The 17,426-nt window shown below is 49.8% G+C and overlaps 1 protein-coding gene across 1 annotated transcript; it reads left to right on the top strand.

The window, feature by feature from the left end:
• The first annotated feature begins 108 nt into the window (after window positions 1-108).
• MDH2 (malate dehydrogenase 2, NAD (mitochondrial)) lies at window positions 109-8,740 on the top strand. Its single transcript, XM_010573541.1, has 9 exons — window positions 109-209; window positions 1,993-2,161; window positions 2,951-3,034; window positions 4,055-4,164; window positions 4,687-4,812; window positions 5,483-5,560; window positions 6,712-6,811; window positions 7,256-7,407; window positions 8,435-8,740. Exons 1-9 carry the CDS (start codon window positions 138-140, stop codon window positions 8,564-8,566), a joined length of 1,023 nt encoding a protein of 340 aa, XP_010571843.1. The 5' UTR covers window positions 109-137; the 3' UTR covers window positions 8,567-8,740.
• Window positions 8,741-17,426: the final 8,686 nt, after the last annotated feature.

The raw sequence follows: 17,426 nt of genomic DNA, 5'->3' as shown, positions 1-17,426 counted from the left end.
GTCAGGTGCGGATCTCGCGAGGCTTTCTCCTTCTTCCCCCCTCCCTTCCCGCGACCGGAAGTCTCGCGAGAAGGGCGGGCGCTCCCGCGCAGGCGCCGTGCCGTGGAGGTCGTTGGAGTCACCGGAGCGGCCGCGCCATGCTGTCCCGCCTCGCCCGTCCCGCCGCCGCCGCCGCGGCCCTCCGCCGGGGCCTCGCCACCACCGCCCAGGTACGCCACGCCACGCCGTCAGCCTCCCCGCCGGCACAGGGCCCGCACCCCCTCGGGGCCGGGGTGGGGAGCCCAGGCCCTCCTCCTCTGTGAGGGGGCAACCGGGCCCGCCGGCGGGCTCGGCCCTCCTGTGTGCGGTGAGGAGGGGCTGGGGGCGTCTCTAGGCGGTGGGGGTCACCGCCTCAGTCGGTGCTGTGAGGGAGGTGTGAGGAGCGGGGGTCGGGGTCGGTTCCGGGGGTGCCGGGTTGGTGCGGTGTCTCCGCCCGGTAAAGCGTCCGCGCTGTGGGGCATCGCCCTGCGGCTCCTGGCCGGGAGAGAGCCTGATGTCTTTCTCCACACACTTGCTGGCCAAATCTATCGGTTCTAGGTGAATTTCTCTAACGGGTGGCAACGCCGGTTTGCTCGCTGCTTCCTTCCTCTACTGAAAATACGCCCCTGCTTTCAAAATGAACTAAGAATTAAAGCTGGCGGTTGGGGGGTTAACAGTAATCCTTAATATGCTGAAATCCGTTGTGCGTGACTCTTGATACCAGGAGAGGACTGCCGCTACGTGGTAGGTAGAGACCGACATCTATTTTCCAACGTAAATAGTTCCCAGTGGCATATGACAAAATGATTATTGTAGCTATAAAGGTGCATTTTACAAGAGAGGCTTGTGTAATTATTTTGATAGGAATTATATTTATTAGCAGTGCGGTTTTGATCTCATGGTATCAGGTCAGCCATAAATATGGGGCATAACAGTGACTAACGCTAGACTTTGCTTCCCCTTGGAGAGTTTCGTGCTGAGTTACATTTGTTGCAATAGCAAGAAAACTGAGCTGCGGTTAGGCTGATCTAGCTCCTGGGTAGATTATTTCTTGTCAGAGCATAATAATTAAGCTGTTTGTGCAGGGACTTGGAGCTATTATGGCTTTATCTGGTAAGACAGTGTGATAGAGAACGTCCTTATCAGCGGTAATTGTATTACCATGTTGCGTCCCTGCAGTAGCCTCTGGTTCTCCATCACTTTGGCAGAGCGTTGCATTTTAAGATTATTCTGGACTTTTAACGTAGCTTGCCTCTTGCCTAGTGACACTCTCTCTACAAACAGGAGCACAGCCATTTTGGAGAGAAATAACTTTCTTCCAGTGAGCATGTTAGGGTAAAACTGGTTCACCAGGGCAACAAAGCAGCGTTGGTTTTATTTGCTTCTCAGCCACACTTGATCAAAGCTGGAAATGATAGTCACTTAATGTTCTCAGGCCTCAATCTTGAGGCAGCTGCAGGTACTATTTTGAATTTATTTCAGGTGTATGCATTTTCTTCACATATATACATTGGTTATTATGTTTATTGTAGTCCATTAAATGTATTGATTTGCCCAATGGGAAGGCATATTTTTTTGATACTGGCAATGAAAACTAGAAAAACTGCAAACCAGATTTTGCCCCAAGTCAGAGCTAGGTCCACACAGTAGCAGGTATTAGTCTCAGGCAGATGTTGCCATCTGAAGAAAGATGATCGTTTTGGTTACTTTGCCCAGCCTTGCTTCCCTTTTGAACTTCAGATTGCAAAAAAACCATTTTCCTCTAATTATCCTACCAATAAACCTCACGGATCTTTGGGAGGCTGTAGTGATGATCGCTTTCTGTGGGCTTAGGCAATCGATTTTGCGTAGTGCTTGATAAAGAAATTGAGAAATAGAACTAAAAGTAAAGAAAATGTGGTGAAATCCCCAAGGTCACTGCTGCAGTAACTACCAAAGCATCTCTTCAATGTATTTGTCGTCTTTTTTCCTCAGAACAATGCCAAGGTAGCAGTGCTGGGGGCCTCAGGAGGCATTGGCCAGCCTCTCTCCCTTCTCCTGAAGAACAGCCCACTGGTGAGCAGGCTCAGCCTTTACGATATCGCTCACACTCCAGGTGTTGCAGCTGACCTCAGCCACATCGAGACAAGAGCAAATGTTAAAGGTACTGCGAGCCGCTGGAACCAGTCTGTGTTCTGAAGGCGTCCTCTTGGGTGTCTCTGACACTTGGAGATGCCCATTGCTGTGCTTGTGAAGGGGAATCTTCACATGAACCTGAAACCTAGTATCAATTTAAGTAGCTTTTTCTCAAGCAGTGCATCACTAATTAAGGTTTAGCTGATTACGTTGACATGTATGGAGATGAAAATGGTCTGTGGTTGCACTGTTGAAGAGGAATTTGTAATACCTGGCAGGAAATATTCAGTAAAATTGCCTCAGAAAAAAGCTTGAGCATTGATTTTAAAAGTTTGACTACAAATAGACTTAACACTCCCTGGGTGTCTATGTGAATTCTGCGTGCTTCTTTTCTGAAGGGACAGCTGTCAAGTTCTGATGAAATCACAACTTAACCTGCTGATCTTCATTTTATTTGCAGATCACCAAGAAGTTACATTTTACTTGAATATGCCTATCTGCAGTTCTTTGGGGGCACTGACTGTAGTGCCAAGCTAGGGTTTTTGGAGAGTAAATTACACGTAACAGGAGGAACTGAGGTGTTTCAAAACAGATGAATGTGAGGTTCTCATCACTCTCATTTTGCAAGTTTTGAAACAACGATAGAACATCAAATAGGATCCATCTGTGATTGTATTGCTTTGCTTTGCAATGTAAGTCTGAATTGAAGGCTAAATTAAAAAAGGAATTGGGTGCCTCTGGGCATAATTTTGTACTTCAAAGTGTCAGATGTTTAATAACTGGCAAAAACATAATGCCTGAATGTCTTCCATTCCAGGCTTCCTGGGACCTGAGCAGTTGCCAGAATGTCTGAAGGGCTGTAATGTTGTAGTTATTCCTGCGGGAGTCCCTAGAAAACCAGGTATGTTGTTTTTTGTTAAAAAGACCCAGGGCTTCATTGAAGTGTATCTGTGCAGTACTGTTACTCAAATAAAGCTGTGTCTGGTGCTTTACGGTGCTCTCAGTGTTGGCTTGGGATGTGAGTAGTCTGTTAACTACACTGACATAGAGCTTGTGGTATCGGGCATCTCATTTTGCTTCTGTCTTAGATTGTCCCTTGTAAAATGAGCAGAATTGATTTCTGGAGTTCTGTGTAGGGGTGAGGTGCAAAGACTTTCCCTGCAAGTGGTTCTGAATCTCCCTTAGTGTTTCTTGCCCAGAGCAATGCTCTAGTAAAACAAAAAACAAAACAACCCTGGTTCTTTGTTTCATTTCTCAGCAGAATAGAAATAATCTGTTTTACATTAATAGGATGATAACTTCTTAGAGCATCTCTGAATGAATGCTGTTAATCCCTCCTAGAATGTCCCTGACCTGCTCCATTTCTACTCTGTTTTTCACTATCCTGTTGGGAATGTAGCAAAATTCTAGACTTTAATGCCTAGCTCTTCCTAATTCTTCATTTTTCGTGGTTAAAGTAGTTGCTGCAACAGAAATGAGAGGTGGCACTTAAGCAACTAGCAGTATTTTGCACAGAGCAGTTGGCATTCAAACTGTAGCTGTGGAGGTGACTTCAGGGAGGAGGAGAATTCATCTCAGGAGCAGTTATGCTGCTCTGAGCACCACTGGTACACTGGTGTGGGTCAGTATGGTCACACTGTACTTCAGGCTGCCTAGTTGAAATACGTTCTGACAACTGACAGCTGGGCTGGTTGCTCCTGAAAAGGGCTAATCTCTCTGAAAGGGCAGTAATCTTTTATTAGCGAGAGGAGCTACCTTTGGAGCCAATTCATTACTGCAGCTGGAGAGTTTTCTCTTGATATATGAAACCAGAAGCTGATGTCTCTCTGTCCAGAGCAGAATATTGCTTTTTGATTGGGTTGCTTGTCCGTTAATTAGTAGCCTACGGGTAACTTAAAATACTGTACTGGATGCATTTTAGGTATGACCCGTGATGACCTGTTCAACACCAATGCTAGCATTGTTGCTACTTTGACGTCTGCCTGTGCAAAGCACTGTCCAGAAGCCATGATCTGCATTATTTCTAACCCGGTAAGCATTTTCTGGAGACCTTGAAAATGTAGGGGGAAAAAAAAAAGTCCAGAATGAGAATACTAGAGTAATCTGAGTTCCTATTAGTTTTGACCAGTATCTCTAAGGTCTGCAGTGTATTTACAGAAAAGAACTAAAAGCCTGGTTCTACTAACCCGTTTTTCTTGGCTATATTTAAGTCAGAGGAAACTTGGATATAAAAGTGCTTAATATCTCAACATCTGTATGACTATGGTTATAATATATGCTGATGTATTAGCTGGAATAGAACTCTTAGCTCACTAAGGGAGGCACTTTTGTAATGTGAATGAACAAATTTGTTGTCTTAATGGTTATTTAAAATGGATGATTTTTATTCCAGCCTGACTGTGAATTGCTCTTCAATTTAGGAATTAAAGTTGTTGGCTACAGTTGACTTCAGGTTGGAAGTATACTTCAGGTTGTTTGCTGGCCTGTTCAGTTCATGCATTGGCTTCATTATTATACTGGTTTTAATGAATGCTTGCCTATTCTTGCTTATAGGTAAATTCAACCATCCCAATAACTTCAGAAGTCTTCAAGAAGCATGGTGTGTATAATCCCAACAGAATCTTTGGTGTTACAACGCTGGACATTGTCAGAGCAAATACTTTTGTGGCTGAACTAAAGGTAGGTCATAACAGGTGCTCTGGGAGGTATACTGCCTACTTCGGTCATCAAATCTATCAAAAATGCTTTTAAAATCACTGCAGAGAGCCAAAGGAGCTCAGATTTCTGTGGAGCTAGAGGCAAAGGCAATGATTCCCTGTTTCCATTCTCTAGAGGAGCCTGGGGATAGGGTTTCTTGCAAAATGTGGTTCAAGAGACTTTGACCTTTCCTTTTCATAGCTGTCCCCTGTGAGCAAGCTACATGTTTGCCATAATTCTGTTGGCATTTTCAACCCTGCTGGTGCAACCAGAGGAGAGGGTTGAATCGTAGTATGTATTTGCAAGTCAAACTATCTGTGCTGTGTGTTACAGGATATTCTGCAAAGTATCAGGAGGTGTAGCAAGTTACTGCTCTTAATAGCTCTGGTGGAGTTTGTATTTGTGCTGCTATTTATCTGAATTTGCATTAATCATATCCTGTAACTGTCTAAAATTATTGAGGTAACCTGGAGTTCAACTCTGTAGATCTGGCTTTGTCCCTGGAGTATAGCTGCCTCTGAAACTCCTGTCCTGTGTAGCACTGGGTTATAGACAGGTCCAAATACCCGGGGCAGAAAATGAAGCATGGGTTTTTTAGATGTTTTTCTTGTCCATATGCTTCAGAAGCTGGAAAATTTCATGTTTCCTTTAGGGCTTAGATCCAGCTCGAGTAAGTGTTCCGGTTATTGGTGGCCATGCCGGAAAGACAATCATCCCTCTGATCTCTCAGGTAAGTCATAGTTACTGCCGTGTGTGGCATCACACTCATCAATATGTTAGAGTTGATGTAAAGTGCCTTTATGATGGGATGTAATGTGCTAAGATACAGCAGAGACAGTCTTCCTTGCTCATGTAGCTGCTTTCATTCTGAGATGAGGTGCAGGATCCTGGAAGGCAATGAGCTAAAATAGTTCCAGCCTTTCTCCTCTAAAGGAGTTTGGGATAAGAACTGAGGTGTAGTGTGGGTGTTCAGATGTCTTGGCACTGTTTGTTTTGGTTTTTATTTTCTGTGACAGGTATTTCATGATACGAATACCTTCAGCAGGAAAAGGAAATTGATTTTGCTGTGGTGAACTACAAACACCACTTCAGCATGCAGCATTGAAATGAGGAGATGTAGCTCAAGCTGTGTGGGGAGGCCTGCTTCAGTAATGACTGGTAGTCAGGGAGAGGCTCCCTTCGTGCATCTAAGTCAGAATGAAATGCAGTTCTAAAGCAGGCTGCCGCTTCATGAGGAGATGGCTAGGATATGTCCAAGGAGCAATTTGTGAGAAAGTGGAGAAAGCTTTGCTCTAAGTGGGGAGTAAAGTATCCTTCAGAAAAGGATGTTCTTGAGGAATAAGAGCAAGGGCTGAATGCTGAGAGGGTGCTTTCATTAGACAGTCAATCAGGACAGACACAGCTGTGCTTAACGTATTTGCGTAGCTGTATCTGAAGGTTCAGTAACTTCCTAAATACTGCTGGCAGACAATCCTTCATAAGGCTTTCGACTTCCATAATGCCACAGTGACCGAAATATTTACTTAGTTTTTTTGAAATTCCTTAGGCCTGTTCCATGCTTGGAGAGCATCCGTCTAGTGCAAAGGACCACAGACTAGCAAGTAACCATGGCAAGCCCGGGTTTTGCTGTCAAGCTGCGGCTTGTCCTTGAGCAAGCTAGGCATGGCTAGGTTCCTGTTACAGTCCATGCCATAACCAGCAGCCTCGGTGAACGCTTGCAAGTGGTCAGTGTCACACAATCTGTGAGATAGGGTAACTGATTTTCCCACTTTAGAACTGTTGGTAACAACTGTAATGGTACAAAAAGCATCGTGTGGGTGGCCTTATGCTGAATCTGGAGGGGTCCTGCTGTGTGATAATAACTTCTTTTTTCCAATCTAGTGCACACCAAAAGTGGAATTCCCTCAGGATCAGCTGGAAAAGCTTACAGGGAGAATTCAAGAAGCTGGCACTGAAGTTGTCAAAGCTAAAGCAGGAGCAGGTTGGTTCTTGACTAAAGCTTCCAAGTAATTCTTGTTGGCCAGCTGAATGGATGCAGTCCTCTTCAGTTTAATCTTATTTAAAACTGTGGTGCAGAATTACGAACTGCTGATTACAAACCTAGCTGCTCTGCCATGTCAGCAACTGCCTGAACTGTGGTACTAGAAGCAGCTCAGTATGTAGGTAAGACTAAACATTAACTGATCCCATGCCATGTATGGCTTTAAAAAGAATCTTCTCTGTCAAATTAAGCTATTTCTTTCTATAAATCTGGTCAACTAAATAGCATGTAGCTGACCAAAAGCTGCTGCTTTATCCAACTGGCTGCGCGCTTCAAGTCAATGACACTGCAGGTCTGTAAACATACCAGTATGGAAGCCTTTGATGCTAAATAAAGTACCAGATTTCAGTGTGATCTGTTCTAAAAGTGGTTTAACTTTTACAGGATCTGCCACCTTGTCTATGGCCTATGCTGGTGCTCGATTTGTGTTCTCTCTGGTGGATGCAATGAATGGAAAGGAAGGGGTTATTGAATGTGCCTTTGTTCGATCGGAAGAGACGGAGAGCCCGTACTTCTCTACACCGCTGCTACTCGGAGTATGTGCTTTAAATGATGAGGCTTGGTTTTTTTTTATAAACAGCAGCTACTGATTTAGTCTTGTGGTTTTTACTCAGTGATTTCAATACAGTCTAATGCTAGGTATCACTGAGGTTAACAGCTGAGTGTACCTTGAGAGTTCTTGAATATTTGGGTATTGTACTTAGGCATATGCTCATGCTTAACAGGGATGCTGCTGCTTTTATCTGCTCTTAGGCTGCGGGTTGCCGAGTAACCAGAGATTCAGACTTGGCTTAAGAGGTCACGCTTGCCTCAAGTCAGTGCCTGTTTATGAAGGGCTTTCATATGATTAACCAGGGTCAGCAATCCTGTCTCCTCAGCTTGATCTGCTACGAGCAAATCCCTCAGAAATTGAGGCACATGGGGAACTATGGCATGGATTAGGATTAATAGATTGCTTTCAGGACCTCTACTGAACTCTAAAAGCAGTGTTCCTTTTGTCACCCTTCCCCTGTGGGTGGAGTGAAAAACAAGGATGCTGCAGCCCTGTCATGCCTGCTGGGATGCAAAGGATGGTGTGTGCTGTCTTAGGTGCTGGCTGGTGAGGGAATGGAAGTAGGAGGCTATTAAGGGGGAAAGGTTTGGATGTAGGCATGAGATCTCAAAAACCTATGAGTGCAACTCTGAAGCAGTTTCACATTGCAAGCCAGCAGCAAGGGAAGGGCATACACCAGAGGAGAGAAATTCTTTTGCCAGACAGTGGGTTTGAAGATGGAAAGAGGCATGAAGGAGCAGTTGGTATCGGCCTCCTCTTGAAGGAGCTGATGGGCTAGCTTCAAGTTTCACACCTGTGAACAGTGAATGAGAAGTTTGTGAAGGCCGTAGAAGTTGCTACAGATAATAAGAGGCTTTTGAGCCTTGCCAAGAAGCACAGGCTTGGCAGACTAGAGATGGCAGGTCCCAGGCTGGTTCTCCATCTCAGCTGGATAATACTTAATCAGAGCTATTAAGTTACTCTCTGGGTCATTCGATGAATGGTTAATCCTTAAATCCTCTTTCCCTCAGAAAAATGGAATTGAGAAGAACCTAGGTATTGGCAAGATCTCCCCCTTTGAAGAGAAGATGGTTGCTGAGGCCATGTCTGAGCTGAAGGCTTCTATTAAGAAAGGAGAGGAGTTTGCGAAGAACTTCAAGTGAAGAGTTGATGACGGAGAGGAATTAACAACTTCCTTAATTTATTAAGGCATCATGTCACTTTACGACTTCTGATTCAAAGCTCGTGCTTTGATTGAAGTCTGTCTGTATTAGTTTAATGATTGTTGCCGGTGCAGAGTCTAATCATCAATAAAATGGCCTCATTTTTTCAGTGTATCATCTGGAATTGTCCTGATGTGCTTGTCTTTTGAAGGTAGAAGCTGTAGGTCTCTGAAAGGTTATCAGTTTCAGTAGGGATGAAATAGCCTCTTAAAGTGGGTGAACCAATTACTCTCAACTCTGCTGCTGCTTGGGTTTTGGCTTGGGCTACTTGTTTGGTGCAGCAGCTGGGAAACCAGGCATGATCAAATAAGATCAAGATAGGGTGAAGAGGCTTGCGAAAGGGATAACTGAATGAAGTGATCCAAGAGATGTTTTTTCCGGAGGTGGTGTTACCTCTGTTTGTTACCTTTTGTTGCCTTAATCTCTTACGTAATTTGATTTTAAAAGAGTTAGTAAAAGAGCACAGTGGTTGAAACGTCAGTCCAGCTCTAAGAAAAAGAATTACAGTGCTGAGAGTGACTTCCTTCTAGTTAGGAACAAAAGCCTTGATTTAGTATCTACATAAATTTCTTTTATACTCATCCTCTTGTGAATATAAAAATAAATGTCTGCAAGAAAATGGTGATGATAAGTTCTGTTGCTGACTCCTTTGAAGGTAAGCTTTAATGAAGGAAGCTATTAATTCGCTCTTCCTCCATGCTCTGTGGGCTGCTTACCCTATTGCTTTGAATTGCTCTAATCCATGTAGGTTGAATTTTAAGTTGAACAGACTTTATTTTGGTTAGGTGAAGGAAACACCAAAGCCCAGCAACTCTGGAGGAACTGAGGGGAGTGTTGATTTGAGCAAGAGAACCTGGCGTAGAAGCTTCTCATAAGAAAGATACCTAAAGGTAGTAGATGCTGTTTGGTCACTGCCACCTTAGTTCCTCCCACTTCTTGTATTCTAACTCTCTTCTGAGCTATCTGAACTGTTTTTAATTTTTTTTTAATTTTAATTAGTTCATCATTCTGAACCGGATCACACAGTTGTGACATTGTTGAAGGTGCATTGAGAATAAAGTGTTTGGCTCTTTCCCTGCCCTGTGGAACATGTAGGCAGAGAGGACAGCAAGCACAGTTCTTGTCACTCCTCTCTGCAGAAATTCAGTGTCTTAAAGCTTGGTTTCTTTACAGGAATATTAATGAAATAGAAGCGTCGGCAGTCATTACTCAGCAGGCTTGGAACAAAGTAATTATTATGTGGTATTAATAGAATTAAAGATTAAAGATAGAGTTGGAGGGGGGCAGGGGAGGATGTCAGAACGGGAGGACACTGAGAGGAAGAGTGACTGGCCAGACCTAGTAAATACAGCATGGACTCTGTTCGGAACAATAAAGGGGAAGTGTGTGGCAGACTGCTCCAAGGCAGGTTGCTGGATGTAGGGGTCTTGCAGGCCTGTCAGCAATTTTGTATCCAGAAATAGGCAGCATGGGTTATTTAAAAATCATGTGTACCCATCTGCCAGAGCTAGTGGTCTGCACCCCCAGTGTGTGTGCCCAGGTGGTCCAGGGGAACTACGACACGAAGCTGCTGAACTAAGGGCTGCGGGGGAAGCCTTGCCTTCCAACCAGGAGGAAAATAACATACACTTGTTCTAGTCCTGCTATTTTTAATACAGCAGATAGAGTGGATTGCTGAGGGTTGGAGATTTTTAGAACTTGAGGTTCATAGTGTGGCTTGGGTTATTCTCTTTTTCTTGTGTCAGCAGTCCAAATCCAGCAAAATCTGGGGGAATTGCATGGACAAGCAGAAAGCTTCACTTATACCAATAGGGACTTGGGAACAGCATGGCTAAGTGGAGCTGAGATGGGAGAGGATTACTTCCCAGCACCTGCTGACTCGTAGATTCTTCAGGGTCTCCTTCAAATCCCCTTAATGTTAACAATGTCCCTTCCCTTTCTGCGCTGTTTGGGTTTTTGGTTTGTTTTTTCCCTGCCAATCCCATGCCTCATGCTTGGAGTTGCAGCTGTTCCCTGTGCCTGGAAATCTGCTCTTCTTTTGGGAAGAGAATGAGACACCCTTCTTGTGGCTTTCTGCAGTAAAGGCAGAGACCGGGAGGACATTGGATGAGGGTCAGAAATGAACTTGTGTAGGTGTGCTCTGCTTGGTCAAATGTCCTGTCCCCCTGGCTGAACACTGCTGTGGTGGATAACTTAATCGCTATGAAGACAGAAGATGGTTTGCAGAGGTAAGTGTGGGACATCCCACCCCTTCTCTCTGAACAGATTCTGCAGAGGAGGAAAGGAACCGGGGCGTACCCCTCCTTGGGAGAAGTAGGAATTAGCTGGGCATACCTAGATAAGCCGATGCTTTGCCCTGGAAGTTGTTTCCTGGTGCTGTCTCTCTAATGAGAGACACGACCTTCATCCTCTGTCCTGTAAGCTGCTGCGGTGTGGCTGCCTTGCTGAGTCACGGCACTAGCTCTGGTGCCGGCAGCCTTTGGTTTTTACCTCCCGTGGAGGTGAGTAACCAGGCTGCTGTGACTGGGTCTGAGAGGAGGCGAAAAACCTGCCCTGCTCAGATCTCTTGAGTTTCATCCTGTTTACTGAGCAGACTTTTGTCTCGATGGTCTTTAAGTATCTGACATCTTCCATTGCAGCATCGTTTATGTGCATGGAGCTGCCACCGCCTCCTCAGGCAGCTCAGCTCCGCGCTGGAGCCCAGATGTCAAGATACGGAGGAGCTGTGTATTAACAGCAATAAATAAAGATGCTCCAGATGGCCAGATGTCAGGTCACTTGATCCCACCTGCCACTCGTGCTGCTGGGGCAACATGGTAAAGTACAGGAGAGGAGGAAATGAGGAGAAAAGCAAATGGTGAACATTACGGCTCGGGTCTTTTATCTTGATCGACCTTGGTGTCCCAGGGGGACTTCAGGTGGGATGCCTGCAGCGTGCAGGCTGGCAGCCCTGTGTCCCTCAATCCTGGGAAAACTATTTTCTCTTGCTGGTTCTGTTTAAGGGCCAGTGCTTTGGGGTGGGGGTACAGACCTGCCACCCCTGAGCCCCATCTCACCCTGGGAGGGCTCTGGGCAGCAGGAGCCGGGAGGTGGCAGCAGCAGCTAGACTTCGGGTAGGGCTGGTACCCCCGCAGCCTGGGGACGATTGCTGGCATTTTGGTGATATTTAGAAGAAGCAGGGGAAACAACGACAGGAAGACAGTTGGGTGCAGGCTCTGCCTTGCCAAAGCTGGCTGCCTTCCCAGCTCTGGAAAAGGAGCAAAACCAGAGGGGCTGGAGGTACCTTGCAAAGATGCTGGTGTCCCCCCGGTCACTGCTGCTCAGCCTCGGTTTACTGGGGCTGGCGGTTGACGGCAGGCTTTGTGCGGCTGATCCCCTTTCGGAGGCTTCATGCTTTGCTCAGCAGGCGTAGCGAGTTCCTTGCCGGCTGACAGAGCCAGCTCCTGCTTAGTTTCACCAGGGTGGATCTGGCATCCCACCACGTGTGGCTGTGCAGAGCCCCTCTGGTGCACCAGGTACTGCTTACGGGCAGGGTCAGCCCTGGTAGGGGTGTAAAACGTCCCTGTGGTGAAGCAGCCCGGGCTGGGCTCTGCTTTATGCACAGCATCCTCTGCCCAGGGAGATGATGGGTGAACAGGGAAAGGAGAGGGGGGAAATACACCCCGAGGTGGGTTGGGCACGGCTGGGGGCACGGGCAGCTCTCCCCTGCACCTGGCTCAGCTTCCCCCTTCCCTTGCAGGGCAATGGTGAGAGGTTTTAATGTGAGCAGGAAGATCAGAAACCATCTGATCTGCAGTTTTGGCTTTGCAGAGGCCTCTTCCCCCCTCCCCTGGCTCTCCCACCTAGCCACAGGCAGCGTGAAATCACCACCTTTGCATTCCCTGCTCTTGATTTACTAAAATGCCCATGAGCTCTCGCTTCCCTCCCGGGTGCCTCAAAGCAGATCTGGAGCGCAGCGCCGAGGCAGGAGGGTTTGTTTGCATTTACAGGGAAACCTGTTAATAAAGGAGACCAAAGGGACTGCTCTTTTCCTGGCTGTGGGAACAGATGGCTGGATAACGCAGTGCAATTAATATGCAGGGACTCCTGCCGGGGCGGGGATTTGATTGCCTGTTAGGAGAGGTTAGCACGCTCGAGCTGAGCTCTGTGACTGCTCTGCCCGTCCCTGGCACCTGCTGCCCGCAGGGGTCCTTGGGGACTCTGGGACAGATCAGATGGTGTCACGGAGGAGGTTGTGGGAGCTGGTCATGGGGAAAGATGCGGTGGGGGGACTCGGGGCCAGCAGCGGGTCCGCTTCTCCCACGCTGGGTGATGGCTCTGGGAGGGTTGCCCTTTGGGTTTGTAAAAGCAAAGGCTGGCTCTGGTGATGAATGACTGCTTGGAGGTCCTTTCAGGCTGGAAGGAGAGTGGTGGCTCATTCTTTCCTCCTGTACCTGCTTCTCCTCCAAGTCAGGAGGTGTTAAAGCAAAGCAGCAAGCTGCAGCTCCTGGATGAGCCGAGGGAGGTGGGTGCCGGGATGCGGGTGCCTCCTCGCTGCAGCACGGCGTGGGTGCAAAATGTTTCCCAGGGCTTCAAAGAGTGGCCAGACAAATCCACAGGGAAGAAAAATCCCTGCCGAGGGCTAGGAGGCTTAGGGAGCCCTGGCTGAGCAGGAGGAGACCCAGCAAACCCACCCCAGCACTGAGCGGGGGTGCGTGGCTACGGGGTTGAGCCCAAATCGATGGGAGCCTCCAGCCACGGGGCCACGATCGAATGGCCCAAGGTCACCCTGGGTGCACGTGGGGCTGTTCAGATGCTTCGTCCCCATCACACCCTGGGCTCTTGTGGGATAACGGTACCCCCCATCCCCTTCGCCTTCAGGCCTTTGCTTTTGTCCCCCCATTTGCTGGTGTTTCCTTCCTCCCCGTTCCCTCACCGGCTCAGGCGGGGTTGCTGAGCATCAAGAAAGTCAGCGCTGGGCTTTGATCAGTGGCTATTGCCTGTGCCGCGCCAACAGCACGCTCCCCGCACGGCAGAGCCGCTCCCGGCCGCCCTTTCTTCTGTGTCAGGAGGCGGCTGGTGGAGATGTCGAACCTCAGTACGAATCCTTGCAATTAGGCCTGTTCTGCTGCCTGCCTCGTTTGATCTCCTTTAATTATTTATCGCCTTTTTTTTTTTCCCTTCTCCTTCCCGAATCCTCGGTTTCTTTCAAGTGATTATTTTCTTCCTCTCCCCACCGCTGCGACTGGCTCTGCCTGTTTGCTTGCAATTACCATCCCGTCTCCCCACTCCTGCCATCTCTCCCCTTTTGTTCTCCACCAGATCATCCCTTCATGCCTCTCTCCCGGCTGCACCCCCTAGCTCTTTGCCTGCCTGGCAGCTTTTGCTTGCTGCTTTTCTCCATTTTTCTTAACCTGGATGGCTATTGCCTTTCTCCATCCCATTCCAGGCATGGTTTTGGCCGTGTTTACCGCCGGTGCCAGCTCTCTGGCTGGGATCCTGCACCCTGGGCTGGGCTGTACTAGATCTCCCATTGCTATTTTCCCAGTCTATTGCCCAAAGCCCGACGGGGCCCCGCTGCAAAGCCCTGGCTCCTGGCAGCTCCCAGCCAAGCTTGGGGAGCCCCTTGGGGTGGCTGCCCCCCCCCCATGCCATGGTCTCCCTGTACTGCTTTTGCTGTTGGGGGGGCCCGACCACATCCCCTCATCTTCTTTGTTTCTCAGGGCCTGATGCATTATTCAGCGCTGAGGACGCTGCAGGTGTTGGAAAGATAACGGTGGTGGTGCAAAGGGCACGGGCTCACCCTGGGGATGCTGGATTTTCCTGTCATGGGCTGTTTTGCCCCTCCAGCGTTAAACCAGGAGAGGCCCTGACCACGCAGGAGGTTTTTCCTAGGAGGTGGCATCTGTTCTTACCCTGGGGGGACATGGCAGGGACAAAGACAGGAGCAGGGGGGAGGCAGCAGCTGCCCTGGTGATGTTCCAGGGGCTGCACCGCAGCTCCCACGCCCAGCCCCACTGCTTGGCCAGAGTTTAACAGAGCCGGTCCAACGTATGACTAAGCCCCTTGTTTGCATAGTCCCTACAATAACAGCCTGGAGAGCCTGCAGCCTGTGCTCAGCCCCTCTCCCACCCCAAACGACCCTGTCCCAGCTCCTGGGGCTGTTTTAGGCAGGGACAGGCTGCCCTGGAGCTGGGGGGGAGCAGTGTGTGATGTCTGCTTGAGTGTGTGCATGCATGTGAGCGTGTGTGCATGCATGTGAGCGTGTGTGCATGCTCAGGCAGCCCTGCCACGGGAGGGCACGCACATCTCACGCCCCGTGGGTGGCTGCAGGGGAGTGCATGGCTGGCACTGGCATGGAGCAGCTCTCTGGGAAGTCTCCGTGTCCCCAGGGCACACCGGCTGCTGGTGGGTGTCCCTGCTTGCCCGAGGCTGCAGAACCCCCCACCCTTGGCCAGGCTTCCACCCGTGGCTTTGATCCACCCGTGGCTTCTATCCCCTCGCTCCCCTCCAGGCAGGCTGCTTGGTTCAGGGGTGGTGATGCTGGGGAGTTGCAGGGGCTCGGGGCATCTGGGGTGAGCTGTACCCCGATCCCACCCCTCTTGCGGGTGGGGGGGGGTCTGGCCCAGCCCCTCCTCATGCAGCAGATGAGGCGTTTTTGTCTGGCCTTGTTACGCCGCTGACTTTAACTGCAGGAGAGGGTGATGGATAATGAATGTGGGATGCAGGTTTTGCAGAGCAGCCAGTAGGAAACAACCCCAAACGTGTGTTTAATCCTTGTGGGAAGAGGATGCTCGTTCCCTCCACTCTGTCCGCAGCTGGGCACCATCCCCCCCTGGCGAGACCCATCCCCATGGCCTGCTGCCACCTCGACCCACGGGAACCCCCCCGTCCCTTGTGCATGGGGTTGGGGAGGAAGGTGAGGGATGACAGCTCTGGCCATGGTGAGTGATTTTGGGCTGGCACTGGTGAGCAGTACTGCTGGCAGTGGTTTGGTCCCTGATCCAGTCCTCCCCAGAGGATCTCGGGGAGCAGAGCATCACTCAAATGCCACCTGCTGTGGGGACATCCCCACCCACACAGGTCTCTCCAGCCTGGGCTGTCCCCAAAAGCCCCCCTTAGACCCCAGCTCTGGCTCCCCATCCCCATCCGCGCTGCAGCTCCCTCCCCAAATCTCCCCTCTGAGACCAAACCCACTGTGGACCAACACCCGGGTGCCTTTGTTAGCTCTCTGCTTGGAACCGAGCAGCCAAATTAAGGAGGGAGATGTAGCCCCAGGGGAAACTGAGGCACTGGGTGGGGGGGGTGCTGGGGCAACCTATGGTGTCCCTGGCTGGGGTCCTGGCAGAGCAGCCGGGGTGGTTTCGGGGTGGTTTGGGCAGCTATACCCTCACCATGACCACAGAGGGTGGCTTTGGGGTGGTTTGGGTACCCCATCCCTCGCCATGAGCATGGTGTGGGGTTTTGGGGAGGTTTGGGTACCCTAACACCCACCAGGACCACATGGTACAGGGACATTTTGGTGGGCTGAGGGTGGCCCCAAACATCACAAGGCTGGTTCAGCACTGCCGCAGGGGCTCGCTCTCTTTTTTTGGCCATTTTGGGGATTTTTCAATGCATCTTCTCCTTTCGCAGCCACCCCACTCCCTCCTTGCATCCCAGTTGAGGTCTCCTCCTCAGGCCGGATCCTGCCACGCTGCCGCTCATCACCAGGCTAACTGGGACCAGAGCGAGTCGCACTGGTTGTACTGGGAGCTTTCCCACTCCCCAGTTTCACCACTTCCTGGCCTGCAAGGAGGGCGAGTGCTCAGCGTCACTGAAGGAAATGAGAATTAATTACGGACTCGTTAACACCGACTCATCCCCTGTGCCGCAGCACTGGGCAATGTCCCCAGCGGGGACCTGGCATGTCCTGCATCACCCCAGCCCCCCCAGCCAGCTTGAATCCCCCCGAACCCACCGGGATGGGGGTGCCCCAGGTGGTCCCAGGCAGCACTGGTAAATCAGCCGGGAATGGGGAGGTGATGGGCAGGGCTGGGCTGGCACTGGGGGCGAGGTGGGGCATCATGGTGAGGAGGTTAAGGTGTGGAGTGGGATACGGGATGGGATACGGGATGGGATACGGGATGGGATGGGCCATGTGTTGGGATGGGACACAGAGTGGGATACAAGGTGGGATGGGATGAATACAGGGTGGGATATGGGATGGAATAGGGTACAAGGTGGGATGCAGGATGGGATGGGGTACAGGATGGGATGGGATGGGGTGAATACAGGGTGGGATACAGGATGGAATAGAATACAGGGTGGGATACAGGATGGGATGGGGTACAGGATGGGATGGGATGAATACAGGGTGGGATATGGGATGGAATAGAATACAGGGTGGGATACAGGATGGGATGGGGTACAGGGTGGGGTACGGGATGGGATGGGATGAATACAGGGTGGGATATGGGATGGAATAGGATACAGGGTGGGATACAGGGTGGGGTACAGGATGGGATGGGATGGGATGAGTACAGGGTGGGATACGGGATGGAATAGAATACAGGGTGGGGTACAGAATGGGATGAGATGGGATAGGATGGGATGAATACAGGGTGGGATATGGGATGGAATAGGATACAGGGTGGGATACAGGGTGGGGTACAGAATGGGATGGGATGGGATGAATACAGGGTGGGATATGGGATGGAATAGGATACAGGGTGGGGTACAGGATGGGATACAGGGTGGGATACAGGATGGGGGATTTTCTGGCACTTGCCTCCCCCAGGTGTGAGCAGCCTGGCGGGGCAGTGGCCCCAGTGGCTGGTGT

The sequence above is a fragment of the Haliaeetus leucocephalus genome, unplaced genomic scaffold (genome assembly GCF_000737465.1).
Source record: "Haliaeetus leucocephalus isolate CR32 unplaced genomic scaffold, Haliaeetus_leucocephalus-4.0 Scaffold395, whole genome shotgun sequence".
Lineage (NCBI taxonomy): Eukaryota > Metazoa > Chordata > Aves > Accipitriformes > Accipitridae > Haliaeetus > Haliaeetus leucocephalus.
The sequence above is the reverse complement of the archived record's forward strand: the minus strand, read 5'-3'. Positions and strand labels throughout refer to the sequence as shown.

Coding starts and splice junctions, on each gene's coding strand:
- MDH2 (XM_010573541.1), top strand. CDS start 138: ATGCTGTCCCGCCTCGCCCGTCCCGCCGCCGCCGCCGCGGCCCTCCGC. Junction 2,162..2,950: donor GACAAGAGCAAATGTTAAAG/GTACTGCGAGCC, acceptor CTTCCATTCCAG/GCTTCCTGGGACCTGAGCAG. Junction 5,561..6,711: donor TCATCCCTCTGATCTCTCAG/GTAAGTCATAGT, acceptor TTTCCAATCTAG/TGCACACCAAAAGTGGAATT.